At 43.0% G+C, this 23924-nt stretch overlaps 2 protein-coding genes across 2 annotated transcripts; one reads left to right on the top strand and one right to left on the bottom strand.

Moving 5' to 3' along the window:
- The first annotated feature begins 2571 nt into the window (after nt 1-2571).
- On the top strand, nt 2572-13799 carry GTF3A (general transcription factor IIIA). The gene is made up of 9 exons (XM_060234744.1): nt 2572-2870; nt 4155-4255; nt 6625-6715; nt 7380-7468; nt 9168-9241; nt 11195-11278; nt 11914-12143; nt 12421-12480; nt 13497-13799. Exons 1-9 carry the CDS (start codon nt 2676-2678, stop codon nt 13650-13652), a joined length of 1080 nt encoding a protein of 359 aa, XP_060090727.1. The 5' UTR covers nt 2572-2675; the 3' UTR covers nt 13653-13799.
- MTIF3 (mitochondrial translational initiation factor 3) lies at nt 13352-23150 on the bottom strand. The gene is made up of 4 exons (XM_060234745.1): nt 23077-23150; nt 18609-19128; nt 15827-15981; nt 13352-13976 (listed from the first exon to the last, which is right to left on the bottom strand). The coding sequence occupies exons 2-4, from the start codon at nt 19090-19092 to the stop codon at nt 13785-13787; spliced, it is 831 nt and encodes a 276-aa protein (XP_060090728.1). The 5' UTR covers nt 19093-19128; nt 23077-23150; the 3' UTR covers nt 13352-13784.
- Between the last annotated feature and the right edge of the window lie 774 nt (nt 23151-23924).

Genomic DNA, 23924 nt, shown 5'->3' with positions numbered 1-23924 from the left:
GGCATGCGGCCTGATATGCAAAGGAATTCCTACTATTAAAAAAGCCCTGTGACTAGTGATGTATTCCTCCTCTTTACTGTTGCAAAACCTCTTTAAAAACTGTCTGTATGAGAGGCTGAATATGCCAATCATTATTGTTCTGGTGGGGATGTACACATAGTCTTTAAAAATGTTAAACACACAACAGGATTACTCACGCTCTCACAAAATTATCCTGCCATTTGGTGTCATTTGATTCAGGTCTGTGAACTCACCCACTTTGCCAGGTACATCCTGAACTTTCTGACTAAGACAGTTTTTGGGGCTGCACGGTGATTCCTTCTATTCTGTTTCCTCCTGTGCATACAAGAGAAAGTTAGGAAAGGATCAGGAAAGAATTAAACCAGTGACAGTCCAGCAAGGGGCTCTAAATTTACAAATCCAGATTGCATACTTGCATGGTCTCCTCACAGTTCAAAAATAAATAATCTGTTTTAAATACAGCCATAGGGATGTCTTTTAAATTGGATTAGACCAAAGGCCCCCCCCAGCCCAGCATTCTTCATACAAAAACCCAAAGCCAACAGGTGCTAGTCAGTCTACTACAATGCACTGGGGAGTAGTCCATAAAGTTGCCAACTGCCTGGAGCAAAGAATTCCTGTCCCTTTTATAATATGATGTGATTTGCCAGGTGATGTCATTTACTTCCATCTGCCCATTTCCACATAGTGAACCTCAATTAATTTCCCCCTCTAGGCCTGTTGGTATCTCTAATGGTTCACAGTCTATCTTCCTATTAAGATTCTCTTTCTACCCTTCCTCCACAAAGATCAGAGTGGTATCTACTGTTCTCCCCTCCCTCTTATACCCTCACACTGATCTGATGCTGTTAAGTACATCATGCTAAGAACAAGAAAATGGTCTAAAGTCACTCAGCTAAGTTCCATGGAAAAATGGCGATGTGGATTTGGGCGTCCTCAGATGTCTACAACATGACAGCTCTCCTCTAAGGTGCTACTGCTCCCCATATATAAATAGATTCACCAAATTAATGCTGACAGCCAACATTGCTCCCCATATATAAATAGTTTCACCAAATTAATGTCTACCTCATGTCCAGAATATTATAACTATAAGCTGCCGTCCTGTAAAACCATAAACTGAACCAAAGCATGCCTACAGAGAAGTTGGAGAAAACATGGCCCTAGCTGCAGTGTATGTAAACTTCCATGCTTTGTGTTGCTGTTTGTTCCCCAGCTCAATGCACTAAAATGATATCCCAAGTTTGTTGAGCCTGTAGACACTTATGGATTGTCAAAACAGGCAGTGGGCACTACCATAAAATGCCAGCAAATGACCACAAAATGGCTGCCATGCAGCTAATAACAGAAATGTTGGGAAATTAATACCTTATAACAGAAAGGTGGGGCAGCTGTTTGTGACTGGGTCATCCTTGCAGAGATAGTGATTCTTCCTTGGGTCTTTTGAAGCCCTTCCTGTTGCACTGATGGAGGATATCCAGGATTGGCTCTTTGGTTAGGAGAACAGAGTATTGGGCACCAAGAAAAACATTAGCAGGCATCATGTTGGGGACTGCTGGATCAAAAGGAAACTTACATCCAGCAGGGAAGCATGTTGTTTGATCTGTTACACTGTTCTTGTGTGTGTCCCCCTCCTCTGAATCTTGTTGACCACAAGCAGGGCTAGCAGCCACCTGTGTTCTGGCAACTGAGTGTTGGGGAAAATGGGAGATTAAGTCACAAATACAATGAGTCACTTTTGGTCACTGCATCCATGACGCTCTAGGAATTTCCCCAATTTCTGTGGCCTTTTCTATAAAAATTGGAGAATGTTGTAGATGGAGCAACACTTCCTGGACTTGGAAGTGGTATCACTCCCCCCTCTAAAAGTTTCTGGAGTCTTGCTGGCCCAGGACTGGCAACCCCTCTGTTACATTTTTCTAAACCATGTCCCCCTCTTCCCCTTGCTAACGATGCTCGTAGAGATTTTTTTTTTTAAATAAATATAACCACTGGTTTAATGTCAGTGACTTCCTATTCACTCACCCTTCCCCAAGTAAGACAGAATTTCTATTGTCAATTTAATATAATCTTAACATTACTGTATTCTAATTTAAATATATTTGCTAAATTTATAATTATGAATTGTTTCAAACAGATTGCAATAATTACAATAACTATATTGAAAATATATTATCTTAAGCTATATTTACTGCTTGCTGACTCTTATTGGCCCTTTTTGGCAACATCCTCATGCAATAGTTCTGTTTCAATGTACGTGCGTGCGTGCACACGAAGGCTTATACTCAGAATAAAACTAGGTTGGTTTTAAAAGTGTCACATGAGGACTCAAATTTTGTTCTGCTGCTTTGGACCAACACGGCTATCCACCAGAATCTATACTGGAAATGATGTTTGTTTTTTAAAAAATCAAAAAGTATTGAGAGCGTTTTGTTCGAATAAGGAAGACAGCTATTCCCTCCCTCCCAGTACGGCTTGGGCGCACTCGCGCCATTCCTTCCAGCGCAGACTCCAAACTCAGCTACAATTCCCGTCCAATCCCTTGCGCCGAAAAATCAATACAACCAACAGCGCGAGCAACCCAGAGATTAGTAGGAGGACAGAGGAGGAAGTGGGCGGTGCAAGAGCGCCGTCACACGGTCCGGGATCTCAGCATGGCTGGGGAGGAGGTTGTTAGCGAGCAGGCGGCCGCCGCGATTCAGTCCCCACCGATGCACAGAAAGCCACAGGGCGAGGAAGGGAGCGGCAGTTCTGTGCCGCTCCGCTACATCTGTTCCTTTCCGGACTGCGACGCCACCTTCAACAAGGGCTGGAAGTTGGAGGTCCACCTTTGCAAACACACCGGGGAGGTGAGCCTAGCCGTAGGGAACGCGGGGATTGGGCCGCAGCGCCGAAGAAAGCGTGGTCCCTGGAGAACCGCATGGGCGTGGGTAGAATCTTGCGGAACGTGGTGACGAAGGGGCGGGGTTAGCGGCTTTATGCTAGTTCTATTGGAGCGCGCCGCTGAGTATGTGACCAATACTGATCATGGTAGCTCGTGATTGGCTGTTGGTGAAGGTCGGCGCTTGCTCAGTCGGGAGTTTACGTTGCATGGGTTTTGTTAAGGTTTTTTTTTTGCGTAGCTTGTGGCTAAACAACGCGCATCCTGCTGCAAGCTTTGGTGGATTACGGCTCCCGTTGTTAGTTGCATATGGTTTGGAACATGTTTTGACGCAGACTTTTAGAAAGCAGAATTGCAGAAAAGGAGGGGCAGGAGAAAGAGCTGTAGGAAAGAAAGGCCTTTTGGAACTCCTTCAGCCACTGTACTGCGCCTGCTCTCACCTATGACAGGAGCTGTTTGTTCTGGCAGAGTTCATGGGCATTTTGGAGTTGTATAGCAAAACATTGTCATCTTAAACGTCCCCTGTGCAAGCACCAGCCGTTTCCGACTCTGGGGTGACATCGCACTCGCATCACAACGTTTTCACGGCAGACTTTTTAGGAGGTGATTTGCTATTGCCTTCCCCAGTCATCTATACTTCCCCCCAGCAAGCTGGGTACTCATTTTACCGATCTCGGAAGGATGGACAGCTGAGTCAACCTAGAGCTGGCTACTTGAACCCAGCTTCTGCCAGGATTGAACTCAGGTCCTGAGTAGAGCTTGGACTGCAGTACTGTAGCTTACTACTCTGTGCCAAGGGGTTCTTCTAATTGTCATGTTAGGAACCCTGAATTTGTCAGTACTGAAGTTGAACAGGCTCCTCAAAAAATAAGTCCATAAATTATTGAAATAGATTAAAGTTATGGAACCTTCTCTATAAGACAAAAAGTGGGAATTGCCTGTAGAACATGGGCAGTGGAGCTTCTGTGAGGTGAGGGAAGCAGGAGATTATGAATGAAATAAGAAACATAGCCAGGGCAAAAGAAGGCCTGAATGGCCCCATTGGGAGTAAGGGGCAGAATAGTAACTAGTCTAGAACTATGATCTGGGTAACCTGGGAAATTAATATTTTAATTTCACATGTTGATACAAGGCTACTAGCCCCATATTTCATGAAGACGAGTCCTGAACAAAGTATAGTATGTTCTGTGAAAGAGCAGTTTGGGGGTCAGGAGACATAAACAAGCTTATAACCCTGTTGTCTCTTTGTCAGCGACCTTTTGTTTGTGATCATGAAGGCTGTGGTAAAAGGTTCACAAGAGACTTCCATCTCAGGCGCCATAGTCTTATACACTCTGGAGAGAAGCAATTTATGTAAGTAAACCATTGGATTTATGGGTGGAAAGAATGGGAAGTCTCAAGTATCTGCCCTCATTTTGTGATTCCGCAGATTTTGATTGCATAAGAAGTGGTTGGTTGATGCAACTACATACTTTGTATAAACTGTTCTCTCTTCCTCCATGGCGAGCTTATGTGGTAGCAAGCACTTAAATGCATCATCCACAAATACAGGCTGAGGCCTTCCCCTGCTGTTGTCTCCAAGCACTGGTATTCAGAGTTTTACTGCCTCTGAATGTGGATGTTCCATTCAGCCATTGTAGCTCACAGCCACTGATAGAACCTGTTCTCCATGAGTCTGTCTGATCCACTTTAAAGCCATGTATGCTGGTGTCCATTGCTACATTCTCTGGCACCAAATTCCACATTTCAATCACTTATTCAGTAAAGAAGTATTTCCTTTTGTTCATCCCGAATCTACTGTCTTATTAACTACATTGGATGCCATCAAGTTCTAGTATTTTCAAAGGGAGCAAATAGTTCTCTCTCTCCACTATAAAAAAAAGGTAAAGGTAGTCCCTTGTGCAAACACCAGTCGTTTCTGACTCTGGGGAGACGATGCTTTCACAACACTTTCACGGCAGACTTTTTACAGGGTGGTTTGCCATTTGCTTCCCCAGTCATGTACGCTCTCCCCACAGCAAGCTGGGTACTCATTTTACCGACCTCGGAAGGATGGAAGGCCGAGTCAATCTTGAGCCGGCTACTTGAACCCAGCTTCTGCTGGGATCGAACTCAGGTCGTGAGCAGAGCTTAGGACTGCAGTACTGCAGCTTTAGCACTCTGTGCCATAAGGCTGTATCTCTCCACTGTACCCCATGCATAATTGTATAAACCTCTACCACATCCCCTGTTAGTCATTTGTTTTCTAAACTGAAAAATCCCATACTCTTCAGCTCTTCCTCATAGCAAAGGTGATCCAACTCCCTAATCATCTTGATTGCCCACTTCTGTACTTTTTCCAGCTCTGTGATGTTCTTTTTGAGAATGATCACCAGAACAAGAGAAACTTTCCTCTTGTCAAAAGCATTTTGAAATTCCAAGTATATGTTTACTTGGTCACTGGTATCTATATGTTTGTTCACTTTCTCAGAGAACTATGAAATATTGAGGCAGGACTTCCCTTTACAAAAGACATGCTGATTTTTCCCTGAGAAGTCTTTGTTCTTCTAATTCTAATAATTCTGTCTTTTGATTAATTTGCCAGGGACAAATGTTAGACTAACTGGCCTGTAATTTCCTGGCTCACTTCTGCACCATTTTTTAAAATTGCTACTTTCCAGTCTTCTGGTACAGTGACTGAATTTAGTGATAAATTACATACATGGGTCTGGCGGTTGTGGTGGGGAGGCGCTGAGGTAGCTGCCTTCTAGACTGAAGAATATCCAATCCCCCACTCTGACCTCTCCGGATAAAAAGGAGGACACAAGCTTTGATTAAAGGATTGGTAGCTTACAAGCTATGTGCTCCAGAGAGGTTTCTTATTTTGAAACCTGCTAGATTAAGGATGTAATTATTTGTGAGGTAAATACCAATCACCTTTTCCTAGATATTTGACTTAAGACCCAACACAGATGGAGATGGAATGGTTAAGAGTGTCAGGCTAGTATTTGGGAGACCCACATTTTCCTCCTCTGCAAGGACCCAAAGTACCTTCCAACAGTCTTCCCTTCTCCATTTTATCATCACAGCGACTCTGTGAATAGGTTAGGATGACAGGGTGTGTTCTGCCCAAGACCACTGGGCAAGCTTCCATGGCAGAGTTGGGATTCAAACTTTGGCATCCCAGCTTCCACTTTAGTGCTCCAATCACTACACCACACCAGCTCTCACATAAAAACATAACAGCAGCCATGTTAGATCAGGCCAATGGCCCATCCAGTCTAGCACTCTGTCAAACAGTGGCCAAAAAACCAGGTGCCATCAGGAGGTCTACTAGAGGGGCCAGGACTCTAGAAGCCCTTCCACTGTTTCCCCCTCCCCTCAAGCACCAAGAATAAAGAACATCACTGCCCCAGACAGAAAGTTCCATCTATACTTTGTGGCTAATAGCCACTGATGGACCTCTGCTCCATATGTTTATCCAGTCCCCTCTTGAAGTCATTTATGCTTGTAGATGCCACCACCTCCTGTGGCAGTGCATTCCATGTGTTACTCTTTGGGTGAAGAAGTACTTCCTTTTATTCATTCTAACCTGACTGCTCAGCAATTTTATTGAGTGCCCATGAGTTCTTGTATTGCGAGAAAGGGAGAAAAGTACTTCTTTCTCTACCTTTTCTATCCCATGCATAATTCATGTTAATTCTTATTTTAATTACTGAGAACATTAATATCTGCACTTGTAGGTGTACAGTTGATGGCTGCAATAAAAAATTTGCAACAAAACAAAATTTGACTAAGCATATAGGATGCAAGCACAGCAATCTCCTATATGTGGTAAGTAGCACTAATTTTTCTGTCTTGCTAACTTAGCATTAGGAAATCGTTCTTATGTTGCTTCATAACTTTACTTTCTTTTAGGCAGTGGGCCAAAACCCATTTTTAAAAAATGTTTTAATTAGGGTTTTAAAAACATCTTTTAAATGGTCTACCTCTGTTTTATAGGTCATTTTTGTGCTATCTAATGATGTGTTTTTAATGGTTCATTTATAATCTGATGTTTTAATTGTAAACTGCCTGGAGCAGGACTCTGAAGAGATGGCATAGAAATATCCAAAATAAAATAATATTTGATGTTGTGATGTTGGTGCCTCTCCCTAATCACTGAAACAGCTCCACCTCTGGGCTGTGGTTCAGCACATGTGCACAAGATGGAACGTCTCAATGTGTGCTGTGGCAGGGGAAAACTGCCCTTGCAGACTGAAGGTTGTCGTGGGCATCTAGCCTGTGGACTTGAACCACAGCCCTGAGAGGTCTGGGTATATGAACTGCCCCACTGAGTCATTTGGTGAACTGAAAGCCCAGGAGATCTGGGTCCTATTCCCAGCTCTGCCATGGAATCACCTAATTACCTTGTGCAATTCTCCAAATACATCATGTGTTAAGATAAATTCACCCAGGTCTGTCTCTGATAGCAACCAACTTGATTTTTTTCAAACAGTGTGACTTTGAAAACTGTGGGAAGTCTTTTAAAAAACACCAGCTGTTAAAAACTCATCAGTGTCAACATACCGGGGAACTATTATTCAAGTGAGTGAAAAGTCTAGTCATGCTACTTATTCTTCTAAAATGGCCTTACGTGTGTGTTGGGGGGGAATTCTGATGTTTACAGTGCCCATAGATCGAAATTGCAGTGGCCTTTTGAAAATTACTTTTTCTTCATAGGAAGGCTGATGTTATGGCCCCAGCATCTTAATTCCTTTTGATTTATAGCAGGAAATAGTTCACACTTGTCCCGCATAGCATGCCACTTCCAGGTTCTTAGTGTGCAAGCTACTACCTCTTTCATGAGCTAGTAAGTTTTCTGCTTTGTAAATAGGGGATGGCAACTGATGACCAGGATAGCCAAATAGAGGAAAAGGTTCCTTTCCCCATCACAGTCCTGAATTACTGCTTAGAAAGAAAAAAAATAAATGCTGGGAAGATCAGTCATCAGTCTCCAAGTGTTTCGTCTAGCTAGGCTGCAAGAAGTGATTTGCATGGGCCAAGGCTTTGCTGTTAAACTTCTGAGTGAACAATTGCTTGCATAATCAGAATTACAGATAGGTAGATTTTGTTATTGTGCTGTGGATAGTCAACATTTTGTCCTGACACATTTACCTGAAAGGAAATTCGGTTTGTTTTATCAGGACTTGGAGTTGCTTCTGTATTTCTACCAGTAACTTAGCACAGGTCAGTTTATGCGTCTTATTTACAGAACAGCATCCCAATTTGTAATTGTCAAGACAAATGAACTGTAATCAAGTTTAAGCACCTGTTGCTGTATTTGAGTACATCTTCCTTTGTTCTCCACCCTTTGTCACTGTAGAAGATTTGTAAACTCATTGAGGGCAGAGTTGAGATCTCTCTGTATTTCTTGCTTTGCTTATGAAACTCTGTATAGTGCCTTGTGAACAAATGGCTGCCTAAATATTTTATTTTTGATTTTGCCAGTTACTATCCAGGTAGTAAACTGTGGTCAAGAACTTGCTGAGGATGTACAGGAGGGTCTTTTTAATAAAAGGATTAAAACTTTAGTCAGTGATGTAAGTTTTCTGGGCAAATTTGAACTGGACTTTCTGATTTAAATAATATTAGCAAAGGAAGGCTAAGTGCACCATGCATAAACCTGGGTCATGGGGTTTGTCCAGGCTTCTCTTTTCATACTTAGACCATCTAACAGTGACTGATTTGTAGCAGGACAGCATACAAATGTGTTGGGGGCAGGGGGTGCAATTCCCATAGAAAATACAGCATTGGAAAAATGTCTACCTCACATCATCGACTGCAGCATAAATGGAAGCACTCAGGTGGTTGCTTTTATAAAAGATAAGTATGTTGCAATATTTGTGGTATGCATCTCATTGCTTTAACTGCTGTCTGTATTATGGTATGTCCTGCCTTAGATAGGCATTATTTTCCAGTTTTGTAATCTTAGTCTCATTGTGTATATTACTGGAGGTCTTTGCTGTCTCTTTGAATTGTTTTCATATTTTGTTAATACACCTTGAGTCCCAGTGAGAAAGATAGGCTATAAATGAAGAAATATTTTAAACTTGCATGAAGACCAAGGGCAGCTTTGTACCTATCGCTGATCCCTTCTTGAACATTACTATTATGTTATTAAGTGGACATATTAATCTAGATGAGATTGCAGAAGTAGAGAGAGAGCTCACCATGTTATTGGAGGGTGTGCTGCATAGATGGTTTGTTTCGTTTTGCCTGAATTATGTGTGTGCTTGTCACCTAGATGTAGTCATCAAGGATGCGAAAAGCGCTTTCCTACACGTCAGCATTTAAAACGCCATGAAAAAATCCATGAAGGTAATTTTTTGTTTCAGCCATTTCAAAGTAGTAAACTAGAAGTTAGGTAGGTTGATTCAGCAGTGCACATAGACTATGTAAGGAGAATAGGGAGATGGAATAACATTATTAACTATCCTGGATATCAACCTGTTTCTACCAAGGGCCAAAATAGGAGACAATGGCAGGTTTAAACCTGAGTCCTATCCTGCTAGAATAGAAAAGAGAATGGCAACCTACTTCTAGCAGATCCAGTTTGGTGTAGTGGTTAAGTGCATGGACTCTTATCTGGGAGAACCGGGTTTGATTCCCCACTCCTCCACTTGCACCTGCTGGAATGGCCTTGGGTTAGCCATAGCTCTGGCAGAGGTTGACCTTGAAAGGGCAGCTGCTGTGAGAGCCCTCTCAGTCCCACCCACCTCACAGGGTGTCTGTTGTGGGGGGAGAAGATATAGGAGATTGTAAGCCACTCTGAGTCTCTCATTCAGAGAGAAGGGTGGGGTATAAAGCTGCAGTTCTTCTTCTTCACACACAGGCCCCTTCTGCTATTAAGTTGGTTGTCCACCCCTCTCCATAGCCACCTCTTTCTACATGACTGGGGCAGATAGTTGACAGTGTATTGGAAGTGACAGGATAGGAAATGATGGCTGTGGTGTCCTCTGATCTTCAGCTTGCTTTGTCTTGTTTTGGTGCACAGCTTCAGGCACACAGAATTGAGCACTATTTCAACTCAGGCTGCCTAACAGTTAAATTCTGCTTGGTACAGAGAGCATGACAGTCAAGCTGGGTGTGCTGTGGCGAACTTAACAGTGTTCCCAGTGCCTTCACAGCTGAGATCTCACCGAAGTTGTCAGAGAAACTACCTAACTGGTATTAGGAGCTCCAGCAACCTGGGAATATTTAGGAGGCAACAAATACACCTTGTTTTGTCCCAGCACTCTCTCCTGCCTCCTCATTACCTTGCATGTACCATCTTTTTAGTAGAACAGACCCAAAGGTGGCAGGAGGCATATATACCAGCCTTGCCTTCTCCTAAAATCATGGTGTTTTTAAAATACAAGAAATGTCTTTTGTATTGGGGAATGTTTAGCTTAGTAAGTGTCTACTTGCAGTCCTTTGCTGAGACACAGGCTTGGAGCCTGCCTGAAATGTTCATGAATAGAAGGTTTCCATCCAGTGAGTGCAACTTCTTACCTCCTCTTACCACAGCCCCAAATGCCTCCTGAGAGCCAGTTTGGTGTAGTGGCTAAGAGCGCAGACTGACTCTCTAATCTGGGAGAACTGGGTTTGATTCTCCACTCCACATGCAGCTGCTGAGTGACCTTGGGTCAGTCATGGTTCTCAAGAGAACCCTCTCAGCCCCACCTACCTCACAGGGTGTCTGTTGTAAGGAAAGGAGATTATAAACTGCTCTGAGACTCTGAGTGAAGGACAGGATATAAATCCAATCTCTTCTTGTTACCCTGAAATGCTATTTCTGGGGGCAGGGGATGCTAGTAATAGCTGGGGGCATGGATTGGAGAGAATCAGAGAAAGTTGTCCCCTGCCCCTGTCTGTAGAAGTCTTTGCAGGATCCAAGTGATAGTCACATCACCTCGAGGAGATCTAAGCCTTAGAGGAAGAGATCCTGGAGGTTTTTACCATCTTCTGGGCATAGAGCAGGGGTCCCTGGGGATGTTATGTGTGTGTGGCAGGAGGTATTTGCGAAGTTCCTGCATTGTGTAGGGGGTCGGATTCCAGTTCTGTGATTCTAAACTGAGGTTTCTTACATGGCCACTACTGATCCTTTTAATGGAAGATGCTGGGGATTGAACCTGGGGCCTACTGCATGCAAAGCAGATACTCTACCACTGAGGCTCCCCAATTAGTGGATTGAAACAGTGGTTTGCAAAGGTAGCAAAAGCTTGGGGAGTGACAGGAGTGAGCATCCTACAGGAAGACTGTTTTAAACTTCATCTTGATATCTTTTAATAGGCTATGCATGTCAAAAAGATGGCTGTTCATTTATTGGAGAAACATGGTCACACCTCCGGAAACACACAAAAATTGGACATATTGGTAAGTCGCTGAAACTCACTTTAAAATCTCATCCTGTTGTCCGCTATATTACATGTTTAAATCTTTGTTCTTTGTCTAGTCCTCTACCCTGTCCTTTTCATGTTCAACTCCAAGTAATAACAGTAGGCCATAGTATATACAAGTTTGGGTAACGTTTGAGGCAGATGTGTAGCTGTAGACAGGCACACTTATGTAGTGGTTAAGAATGTTAAAACTGCAGTAAATCGTGTGTATCTAGCCATCTTTGTTATCCACCCTGCTAAAGTCAATATTAAGCATGTATGGAGGGCAGTGTGGCTCAGAAATAGCATCTTGCTGAGTTCAACTCACAGGTGAGATCTGAGCCAAGCACTGCACAATTCATAGCTAATCTCATAATGATTCTAGTGTACTATCACTTGCATGTTGGGGGTGTGTATCTGATAGGTTGGAAGGCATGAAAAGTGGTGGGGAAAACTTGCTAAGGCCCGATGGTGATAGTAATATCTTCTGGTATTGTATTATGCTGCTCATACAGAATGCACACATACCGCTATTTGCCAGGAAAGAAATGGAGTGTTGCTGCTAGGTTTTGCTGCTTAGAAACTAGGTCATACAGAGAACTCCTGCCAGTAATTTGTCATCTTCTCCTTCAGAGCCAGTAGTCTGCAGTGTGTGTGGCAAAACATTCACTCGTAAAGATTACCTCAGATGCCACCAAAAAATTCATGCCTCAGAGAGGGATGTGTTCAGATGTCCAAGAGAAGGCTGCAGAAGGACTTATACCACCCTGTTCAATCTTCAAAGCCACATTGTCTCTTTCCATGAGGAGAAAAGACCATTCTCATGTGACCACCCTGGCTGTGGAAAAGTTTTTGCAATGAAAGTAAGCATTTAAAAATTGGCCTTAAAAGTCCATATTCTTCCTTTTTAGGCCTTATATACCAGTGTACAAGTTCTATAAATAATGCAGCTGCACAACCCTACATGGATATAGTTAGTGCCTAAGGCCCTATCTGGTTTTAGTTTGGATTATTATTGTTTTTACATTGGATGATTATTGTTGTTTTTCATTTGTTGTACCACACTCCGAGCCTTGCTGCACGAGACAGAACAGGTTAGAAATCTAATCAAATAAATAAATAGCCCTGTTGTTCTTACAGCAAAGTCTCGTAAGGCATGCCGTTGTACATGACCCAGAGAAGAAGAAGCTGAACATAAATGTAAGTCAAACTCTTTTAACTGTGCCTTCAAAGCAGCCATTCCTTGTTGGTGGTTTCCAGGACTTTTCTGGGTGAGGGGCCAGGTTGCTAATGCCGGGATCTGCAAAAATTACTGAATCGCACATTGCTGAGCAGGCTTCCTTTACAGATGACGGAGTAGGAGTTACCATTGTCTGAAATGTCACCTAACACAAATCCTGAGATTCTTCTCCAGGAAAGAAATTAGGGGAAGCCAAATTTTCTATCAGGGTACTAACACTGCTTGGGAAAGGGTGGATGAACGAGTCCCTAGATTGATACAGGATGTGTAACTTGAAAGGAATTGTAATTTCGATCTTAGTACATGTGAAGCTGCCTTGTATTGAATTGAATCATTGGTCCATCAGGTTTAGTACTGTCTACTCAGACTGGCAGCAGCTGCTTTCCAGGATCTAGGGCAGAGATCTTTCACATCACCTTCCTTCTGGAGGCCCTGACATGGATAGCCCAGTCTTGTCAGATCTCAGAAGCTAAGCAGAGTCAGCCCTGGTTAGTGTTTGGAAGGGAGACCACCAAGGAATGCCAGGGTCGTGACGTGGAGGCAGGCAATGCAAACATACCTCCGAACGTCTCATGCCTTTAAAAGACCATGAGGTTGCCATAAAACAGCTGTTACTTGACAACAGAACAACACCTGGAGACTGAACCTGAGACTTTTTCTGCATTCAAAGCAGAGGCTCTTCCACTGAGCCACAGCTCAGATTAAGAGAGGGCAATAATTGGGGAAGAAAGGGCCCTGGAAACTGATTGCTTTCTCTTATAAAATGTTCAGGAATCTTTTGATGGAAAAATGGATTTTCTACATGAAAATAAAACCTAGTATTTCAAAGCATCACATTTCATATATATATTTTTTATTTTTCAGAGTATTTTAGCCAAAAAGGGCTATAAACGTACAAAATAATAGGTTTTTTTAACCTTTAAAGGTTTCTCTTTATGATGGAACTAATAACTGTTGTGTTTGTTCTTAATGATAGAAACAGCGTCCCAAGCGGAGCCTGGCCTCTCGCCTCACTGGCTACATTCCACCTAAGGTGGAACGAAGATGTGAACCAGCAATGGTTGAGACCCTGACTGCACAAAACAACGTGAAGAACACCCTGCCAGCTGTTGAGACATTGTGTCTGGATTAGAGTTGTAGATGAGTTTTATGCACTTCAGTGGCTTTAGGAAGTCACTTTTGGCAAGTTTCTATTTTGTACAGAAAACTGAATTTGCTTTGAAATGTTTCCACTTTCTGTTAAAAGAAAAATCTCTGAAATACATTATTCAGCAGTTTCCTTTTCATTGTCCTCTGAGTGGTTTTTGTCTTTTTCCATGCGCCTATACGCCTGGAGTTCTTTCTCCGACTTATGTCTGTATATGCACCTACTTCTTCCTTCTGTAAGAACACGGGGTGGGGAAAGGTAAGTTGCTTTCTCAGGCATAGTCTCCAAAATCTGTCCAAAGAACTCTAGCTGCAAATGAGAAGGAGGCTTGGTCAAAAAATGCAACTGAAATCTGATAACTGAGCACAGCGATTATGGCATTAATAATAGCACTCACTAATGAACTAGTGTTGGCGGCCATTGGTCTGCCAGGGGTGGGGAGCGCACGGGCCCCATCATCCCTTAGTCTTCTCATTGCTAGCTGGTAAGTCCCATTACCACAAATCTACTGTTTTCATACCACTGTTTGCCTTGTGTAGTGGTGACATCTGAAGAAAGGTGCAACTAATGCCTTTCAGCAACCTCCAGTTGTTGATGCCTTATTCCTTATCTAGCTGTCCTATCACGCTCTTACCCTGCCCTTCTTCCAAGGACTAGCACAGATGGTTCTTCCCTGCCCTCCACTTTATCCTCACTCTGGCTTGCTTTACATAGCTGTAGCTGTCTGAAGTCCCTCAGGGAGCTTCATAGTTGAGTGGTGAATTTGAATGCAAGACACCCCAGTCCTACTCGGATACTCTAACACAGAGGTGTTGAACTCATTTGTTATGAGGGCCGGATCTTCACCTTGTTGGGCTGGGTCATGTGTGTCATAAAATATAATGCCAGGTAGGGGAGATATAAACTTTATAAAGGACACAGACACACACACACTCCGCCTAATCCACCTCACTGGCTTGTTGAGCCTCAGCCAACAGAAAGAAGAGAGGCTTGGCTCAGTAGCTGTGCTGTGCAACTGAGAGAGTCTGGCAAAGCAAGCTCTCCTTCCCCCACATCCCCCCCAAGGGAGGAGCTTTGCTCTGTAGCGTCTGTGTGATTGAGCAAGCCTGTGATGCAGAAGGAAGCAAGAGAGGGAGAAGGAAGCAGACAACAGTGAGTTGCTTGCAGGCCTGACAGGAGCCCTCCGGAGGCCTGATACAGGCTGCATGTTTGACACCTCTGCTCTAGTCAGTACACTGCACTGAGAATGCACAGGCTGGTGCCCACAGTTGCTAAAAATATGAAAATGACAGTCATAACAATGGACTGCAGCAACACAGTTTAGAACAAAACAGTTTTGCTGTTGGCATAGAAGGAAGCGCCAACTCGCCAGTCTTTTTGGAAGACAAAAGCTTGTCCTGTGTCAATCATGTGGAAATGCAAAAGCATTTCAGCCTCTACTCTCGAAAGAACCAAAGGCTGGGCAAAGCAACAGGCCTGCTCTAATGGAATCACACATACTGGAAAAGAACACTTCCAGAAGGAAGAAAAGCCTCCCCCAATATTAAGCAATCAGATGACTGGCTGGGACCTCTCAAGGTACATTTAGACACAAAGGAACTTTGCATTAACATTCTAGTCGACCATGCAATAAAGCCAACATTAACATTCCCCACTACGAGTTTCTTAGTCTGGAGTAACTACCTGATCAGTGAGGTAACAGACGCCACCATCCTTCTGCCAGAGGTCTTTCCTTTTTTTGGAAACATTCCCAGAATGGTGGCCCTCCCTCCTCTCCACCTGATAGCTCAATCTAGCCACCCTGAGCCTGCCTTTGGCGGGGGAGGGCGGGATACAAAAATAAATGTATTATTATTATATTATTATTATTAATCTGCCTTGCTCCCTAAGCCTAGAGAGGAATATTTCCATTTTTATATTTAAAACAGTTTAAAGCTGCTTTTTAGAACCCACTCTTTCAGTATATGTTATACCATTCGTGGCAGGGTTTTCTTCCTTATGCTCATACTATCCTGATGTGATTTTTACCTGAACTGAAAAGTCGGGCACATTCACACAGATATGTATAGGCTATACATGTCTCTCTGGTCACATAAGGTAACAGTGATCTTGGCTGTGAGTTTCCCCACACAAAAGGTCAATTTGTCCTTTAAGCTTACCATCTTTTCTGGTTCACTCGTGACTTTCTTTTCCTGCACAGTAACCTTGACGTGATACTTCTTTTCAATCCACTGCTGAATTTGTTTGATTTTCATATCTAAATCATGTTGCGCAATAGCCGTGGTAAAATTTAATTCCTTCTGCTGAACAGGTCCTATGTAAAATACAAAGTGAGAGCCTGCATGTTCCGTGTAATTGCTTCCAAAACCAGGCCCCTTCACTGGCAAGCTGCTCAGGCAGGATTGTCCTGCTTGCTCTTGAATCCACATTTCTATCCTTGTATTCTTTCAAATATGATTGCACATGAAGTGGGGATTCTAATCTATCTTGAAGTCTTTTTCAGCTTAATTAAAATTGAGCTGTACACTACATAAAAAGGGGGGGGGGAGGATGGAACTAAAAGTCTGCAGTACTTTTCATTAGCAGTCTCATATACAAGCAAACTCATTGCCACTCTTCATTTCCATCAACAAGCATGTGGGGCATTTACATGAACCTGCCTTAGAGCAAATCAGACTATTAGCCAATCAAAGTCAGTATTGTCCACTCACACTGGCAGTGGCTCTCTAGGGTCTTCAGCAGAGGTCTTTCATATCATTTACTCCCTGTTCCTTTTAACCAAAGATGCCAGGGATTGAACTTAGAACCTTTTGAATGCAAAGCATGAACTTTGTGCCCTTCAAGAACTAGGTAACGCTCTCATTTTGCTCCTAATGCACCACTTGCTGACATGAGGACTACTGGGAGGGGGGCTGTGGCTTAGAGGGAGATGCTTTGCATGTAGAAAAGTGGCCGGTTCAGGCACCAACACTTCAGTTAAAAGATCTCTGGTAATGAGTCCAAGAACGTCCTCTGCCTAAAAACCTAGAGAGCTGCTGCCAGTCTCAACAGCAATACTTGAGCAAGAGCAAAGGACCAAATGGGCTAGCCTGCTTCAATTACTGTGGAATTTAGGAGAGGGAGGACTCTGGTAAAATACACTTAAATAGGTAGATTTGTGTTGCATAAAATGGGCAGAAAGCCAGGATAAATGAAGCCTGCAGTTAAGAAAATCCCTGAGTTATCATCTCTGTGATTCTCTTTTGTAGCCTGTGTGGAACAGGTTATGGTTAGGCATTTACAAAAGAAGAGCTTGGTAAAAACTGTCTTCCATTGTAAATGTGAAAACACAACCCATTCACCTCTTTGAGAGGTTTTTAATAGCCACAATATGAATGTGCCCATCACTGAGACAGCTATCTTAATGCCAACAGCTTTCACGGTCGTTAACACATTAGCACAGAGCTTCAAAAAATCCAAACAAATTCTTATTTGTATCTAATGAACACTCTTGAACAGTAAGAGGCATTCTTGTGTACACAACTGCTATTTCATGCCAATACACTCGGGTAGATTCAGCCATCTTTTTCACTCAGACTCACCCAATTACTCTCCCTAGCCAGCCGTTTCTCATGGCTTTTGTTCATGCTGGTCCCATGATCTTCAGCACAGGCTTTTTTGGTGGTCAGCAGAGGCCCCTCCTTCCTCCCCCCCTCCACCCCCATCATCAGCAAAACTAACTGGATCCAACTCTTTTAATTGGGCACTCTATCCAAGTGGAGAAAAGAGCCAAGGTGCCTGCAGAAGATTTTCTTTCACAATGTGTTGATTAGATACTAAGAATCTCCCTTTCTTTACTTGTATATAAATGCTTGGTGCTATTTCAGAACTGTATTTCAGTAGTCAAGAGCAGGAATCCTCAATACAGTGGGCTATGGACACCTTTTCTGGTGTTCATCAAGTGAGGGGGTGGGACCAGGTAGGGCTTTTGCCCAGCAGGGCTTCTGACTGAAAACTGAAGATGTGATATGGCTGTGCAGATTTTTTAAAAAATTGTTTCAGCAGCAGCTTGCACCACAACGCAAGCCTCTTCACTGTGTGACTGAAGGTAAGCTGTGTGCATGCAAAAATTTTTGTTAAATGATATATACCTTTTAAAAGGTATTGTGTTAAGCAGATCTGCATGAAAGGTTGAAAAGTTACTATGAGAGTCACTCATGACCCCACTTTCTGACATTTTGTGGTCAGCTCTGCCTCATGTGGCAGCCATTTTGTGGTTGTGCCCATCACCATGTCAAGAATTCCAAAGAGCCCACAAGGTCAAAATTGTCAGGGATCTCTGGTCTAGATATTGCAGAAGCATGCACCAGTGTATCTTGGTCACTATTATCAAGGAGGGGTTGCTAACTTATGAATCAGAGATAAATGAGAAAGCAGTTCTAGCGATCCCCACAATTTGTTTGTCCGGTGCTTCTACTAAGGATAACTTTATTCCATCAAATAATGGCAGTTCAGTCATTTCCAAAATATTGGACTTACTGACAAAGAAGACCTATAAATGCAAATTTATATTCTACCTTTATCAAAATTCTGTACCAAGAACCATCAACTGCTGCCTAAAAGATATATGTTTATATTTATGCATGCATGTATTAGGCATGTACTAAGCCCTACTTCTAACCACTTAGCCACTTTCTGCAATTGTCAGTTTAAGCATATGGTCTTAAGAGCTGGAACGTAAACCAAAACCATGGCTCTCAGGTGATTCTGTGCTTATGTGGAATCACGGAATGCATGTAACTGCAGATTTATACTCTGTTGGTCTGGCTGGAATATCAGATGGTCCATTAATAAGAACAAACAGATCTAAGCAACTAGCCTTGTAACTAACACAAGCTCTCTTCTGTCACAATTACCAGTTGAGAATAAAGTATCGGCCTATTTAACAAGGGCTGTACATACCCTTTTTGGAGCTAGCTCTCTGCTTGTCTCTGAGTTTGAGGCGTTCTTCAAGAATCTGCTGACCGCTCATTAGTCTGTACACTGGAGGGTCTGCTGTTTCCTTCAGCAGGACAAGCTTCAACTCCTTTTCATCCATCATTTGAATTGCATCTGCTCTGTGTACTGGTCCCTGATCCTCTCCATTCTCATCAATCAGGTGAATAATTCGATGAGGGATTTTTCTCCCAACGCTTCCAATGTGTTTTTTGGCACTGGGGTTGATTTTCTTTTCTTTCACCTTTTCCTCAGTATCTTCATATGTACAGAATGTTTTTGTAAGGACAAAAAGAAATCCTCTTTTAGACTGCTCCAGTTTTGCCCAGGTGTGAGAGATCATTGTGGGACATGCTGGTTGCACCCCAAAAGTGGCAAAATGTTTAGTGATTAAATTAGCATCATTCCTTATGGCCTGACTCATTAGTTTCTTTAGGCACAAAGTAGTCATTATGGAGAACAGGTGAAAAAATAACAGTCCAGATACCTAAAAGTAAAAAGAGAACAAAGGGATTAATAAGGCACATTTTATATCAGGGGTGTCAGATGTCCATCCTGCAGGCCAAAACCGTCCCTCCCAGGGCTTTAATCAGGCCCACAGGGCTCTTTTCTCCCCTATCCTCCCCTTTAAAGCTCCAAGGCTGCCAAAGTTCCCAGCTCCTTCTTCCTTGTCTTTGTAGGCTGAAGCAGGAAGCAATCATGGGCTTGCAAAGCTGCAAAGAAAATGCAGGATGGACTTTCCTTTAAGATCTCTGTGCCCAGATAGATTACTCTGGGCACAGAGACCTTAGTGGAAAATCCATTCCGTGTTTTCCTTGCAGCTTTGTCTGTGCTACAATGTATTTTAATGGAGTGGTGCTCAGTTTCAGTTTTCAGTGTTTATATGGCCAGTCAGAAGCTGTTCCTTGCTGGAGTTGTGAGCCCTTGCAAATAAAGAAGTTTTGAGCCAGCATGTCTCTGCTGAATGGACCTTAGAACCTGGGAACCCACAGCCAAAGGGGGATATTACAATGAAGAGCTATAGTAAACCTGCAGGCAGGGGGAGAAGATTTCAATGGTCAGCCATTTTATGTTTTCCTAAGCCCAGAAAATGTTATATTACATTTTTGGTTTATATGTTCAGTTTCTGCTGTGATCCTTGTGCTTTTTCTTGATGTTTTATTTTTAAAATTGCATTGCCAAATCCCACTATTCCCCACCTTTCCATTTGAAACAAAATATTGGAAGAGCTTTAAGCATGTTTGTTTTTTAAGGAAAAAATAATATATTTAATTGTGTGTCTCTGTATCTATCCTTTATAAAGTTTGTATCTTCACTATCTAGCATTACATTTTATGATATGCATGGCCTGGCCCCACAAAGTCCCATTTATGTCAGATCTGTCCTTCATAACAAATGATTTGACACCTCTGCTTTATATCTTTAGTTCTCAGATTATTGTTTCCTCTATGTTGGATATAGGATTCAGTATTTAATTTTAGAAATATATGTCATGTCACACAACCCTTGTTGTTATCCCTTTATGTATATTTCTAAGGAAGCTTTCAAGAAAGAAGTCATTTCAAATTTCTCCTTTGGTCGGGAGGTGGGGGGAGCTGAAGCAAAAGTACTTTTCTGAGGTTCTTCATATGACCAAATTAGTTCTGCTAAACAAATGTTCCAGACATGAACATAAATTACTAGAAACAACACAATAGGATGTGTACCATGATAAAATTTGGAGATGGCTACACCATAGCAAGCAAATTAATGAGGTCCTATAAAAACTACTGCATACAAGCACAGTACTGTATACTTCCACTGTAATGTCAATACAAATTAGTGTGCTTGCGTGAACAAGATGAGGCAAGTGCTGAAGGTATTTCAAGCTAGCCACTTGACTCAACCCTGATGGGTTTCAATAACTGCACTGATACATAGGTACAACAGTAAATTCAATGTGGTAAGTAAACAAGGAAGCTTATTGTCTAGGAACACAGAATGTGATCTGTGGCAGGCATTTTGTCCACATGGCAACTTGCCTGCCTGGTGAAAAGGTTGTGGATCATGTGCTGTCTAGAAATAGGTTGATAGTGCTGGGGAAGAGTCAGCAGCATGGTGTGTATTTGCACCAATGACAGTGGGAAATGTAATTGTGTGATCATGAAAGAAAAAGTTAGGTTACTAGGCAGAAAGTTAAAGGCCAGGACCTCAAAGGTAGCATTTCTCATAAGCTCTGCTGGTTCTACACACAGGGCCAGCTAGACAGGCACAGATCAGGGGTCTCAATGCATGGATGAGAAAGTGGTGCCAAGTGGAATAGTTTAGATTTGTTAGGCACTGGGAACTTTTTGGGACAAGCCAAACCTGTACAAAAGAGATGGGCTTCACTTGAACGAAAAGGGAACCAGGCTGCTGGCAATCACTATCAAAAAGATGGCAGAACAGTTTTTAAATAAATCAACTACCCTCACATTGACTGGATAAACATGTGCTCAAGTCATGCTCTAGAAATGAGATTCCTAGACTTTATAAATGACTGTGCACTTGAACAATTGGCCGCAGAGCCAATGAGAGGGGCAATGATTCTGGAGTTGGTTCTGTGAATGTCTCAAGACCTGGTGAGAAATGTAGAGATTGTTACACAAATTGGGAACAGTGACCACAGTGCTATTAAGTTCAGCCTTCAGGTCAATGGAAAGTTACCCCTGAAGTCCAAAATGGAGAAAAGGAAATATTACTTACACAGAGAGTGATTACACTGTGAAATCTGCTGCCAGAAGATGTAGTGGCCACAAGAATAAACAGCTTTAAAAGGAGATTAGCTAGCTCCATGAAGGATAAGTCTGCCAATGGCCACTAGCCATGATGACGGGAACCTCCACATTCAGAGGCACTAATCCTTTGAATCTCAGGGCCCATTGGGGAAACGCCTCGGCCTCTATGCCCTGTTGTTGGCCTTCCAGAGGAACTGGTTGGCCACTGTGTGAGACAAGATGCTGGACTAAATGGACTATTGGTATGATCCAGCATAGCCCTTCATGTTCCAAACTGGGTTCCAAGGATAAGTCTTTGCCCAGGCCTTATATGGTCACCAGTAGTGCAGTAATTGCTCCAAGCCCTACTTCCCAGAGCTCTCCAGATATAGTCAACAAGGTCTGTACCTGGAGCTTCAGTCTTACAGCAGTACTGTGATGGTTGTTATTCCTAGTTATGCTTTTCATCGGTGTCCTCTCATCTCTCACAGAGCTGTTTCTGGCAGTGATTCTCTCAAACCAATTAAGAACAGATTCTGGATAGAATGACTTTACGCAACACAGTTTACAAAATTCATTGCTACACCATGTTGTGATGGCTACCCACATAGATGATTTTTAAAACACATTAAGCAAAACCATGAAAACTTGATCTATCCATAACTGTTAGCTAAAAGATCCATGTTCAGAGGCAATATACCAAAGTCCCATGACAACAGGGGAAAGCTACTATGAGCTTCTTGTGACCTTCAGCACTTAGTTGGCTACTGACCAGAAAGATTTTTTATCTGATTCAACAAGGCCACTTCCATATGATTGTATTTAATAGTAAACTGGCCATACCTTGTATCGATAAGCAACAAAGCTGGGCCATCCATATACGAGGTAGGGGATCTCTCAGGAGATTCCTCATGTATCCAGAAAAAAAGTTGGTTTGTAAATTAACCAGGAGAAAACCCTTTTAAAAAGAACAGCCCAATGAAGATGGAAAAATGTTTCAACAAGAAGGCACCCTTGGGAGGTGTCAGTCAAGTGAAGAAGAGATCCAGCATAGTGAGTGTCAGATGAAGAGCGGGGTCCTTTATTGCCATCCTATGCAGAATTACACTTTTCTAAACACAAAGGCTTAAGTGAACTCTGGATTCAAATCCTCACTCAGCCATGAAGCTCTAGGGATGATCTTGAGTCAGTCACTACTCTAAAAGCTTTTTTAAAAAGAATGGTGATAGGGTAGACATGAGGATTTATGCCCTTGGCGTTACAAAAAATATTAATAACTTGTGCTGTTTTTATGATACTGCTTTTTTCTGAGGACGGCATATACATTCTCTAAGTAAACTGTCTCACCCATGTAGGTCTTATGAAAGGGTGGGATTTAACAAATGGGATTGAAATACAACATGCGTGCCTGAGTGTAGCAGAAAGCTTTGCTAACGTCAAGCGGCAAGCTATACAACCGCAAAGGCTCTGTAAACCCTGAAGCAGAGAAGACACATCTTCTACCCCGGGACCCATTTCCCCTAATTCCCAGGTTGCGGCAAAGGGAGTCTCTGCCCATCCCGACCCTCTTCTTATCCCTTCCCCAGCAGCGCAGCCTCGGGAAGCAGCCTCAAGGGCTCCAATTCAAGCCTGCCCCAGAGCCGCCGATCAGGATCACCCCAGGAAGGACCGAGGCGGGGACAGAAATAGCCTCCACTTACCTGTCTAGAAACACAACTGCGCCTGCGCAACTGAGGAAGCTCAAAGCGGCGCCTGGCTCCGAGGGGAAGAGGACGGGCCTGTGCAGGAAGCAGGGCAGGGCGACGCTTCGTCTGCCGTTGTGAGCGTGCGCGATTGAGGAGGCGAGGGGCAACTAGGGAGGCAAGCTGTGCGGACTTGGGGTCTTGCCGTGGGCCCTTAGGGTTGCCCCCTCCCCTCGAGCCGAGTTTTGTGGGCTTGTGCGTGACAACTCGTTTGTGTACTGCCAGCTGCATTTTGTGTGAATATGCAGGGCGCGTGTCTTGACATGGTGTGCTAGTGGGGCCAGGGTCACGTTCTGGAACCGAGAGTCCTCTCTCCCGCCTCCAAGGGGAGGACGGCCGACAATGTTTATTCGTCCAACCTATTAAATTGTGTTTTGAAATGGCGTGGCGTGCAAGGGGAAAGTATTAATTAAAGGGTATTAAATATCTGGAGAGAAATCTTGCTAACAGCGTTTATCTTAGAAGAGCGGAGGAGAGGTAGTGTTGACTGGATCTACATCGTTGGATGTAATAACTGGTCGTCTGGATTTTCCTGTCTTCACAAAAACCCATGAGTTATTATAGTGTAGAATCCAACATTGTGAGGAACCTTCTGAAGTCTGGTGCCTACATGGTGAAAAGTATGCTGGATTGCTGCTTGTTTGTTAGTTCCTTCCTTCCCTGCAGATACCAAACAATACAGAAAGAAAAGTGGGGAATAGGAGAAGGGGGTTGGACCCCCTGCCCACTTCAAAGTGATATGGTCCCTCTGCTGTGTAATTTGACCTTCACATACATGCTACAATAATACAACGTTTGAGTCCAGT

Source organism: Heteronotia binoei, chromosome 3 (assembly GCF_032191835.1).
Source record: "Heteronotia binoei isolate CCM8104 ecotype False Entrance Well chromosome 3, APGP_CSIRO_Hbin_v1, whole genome shotgun sequence".
In the NCBI taxonomy this organism is placed as follows: Eukaryota; Metazoa; Chordata; class Lepidosauria; order Squamata; family Gekkonidae; genus Heteronotia; species Heteronotia binoei.
Note: the sequence above shows the minus strand (reverse complement) of the source record. Positions and strands in the feature narration are given on the sequence as shown.

Excerpts from the sequence above, each read along its gene's own strand:
- GTF3A (XM_060234744.1), top strand. The coding sequence starts at position 2,676 with ATGGCTGGGGAGGAGGTTGTTAGCGAGCAGGCGGCCGCCGCGATTCAG. Across the intron at positions 6,716-7,379 it reads ACAGCAATCTCCTATATGTG|TGTGACTTTGAAAACTGTGG; the intron begins GTAAGTAGCACT and ends TTTTTCAAACAG. Across the intron at positions 9,242-11,194 it reads CCATGAAAAAATCCATGAAG|GCTATGCATGTCAAAAAGAT; the intron begins GTAATTTTTTGT and ends ATCTTTTAATAG.
- MTIF3 (XM_060234745.1), bottom strand. The coding sequence starts at position 19,092 with ATGACTACTTTGTGCCTAAAGAAACTAATGAGTCAGGCCATAAGGAAT. Across the intron at positions 15,982-18,608 it reads GAGAGCTAGCTCCAAAAAGG|GACCTGTTCAGCAGAAGGAA; the intron begins GTATGTACAGCC and ends TATTTTACATAG. Across the intron at positions 13,977-15,826 it reads CGAGTGAACCAGAAAAGATG|CTAGAGTTCTTTGGACAGAT; the intron begins GTAAGCTTAAAG and ends TCTCATTTGCAG.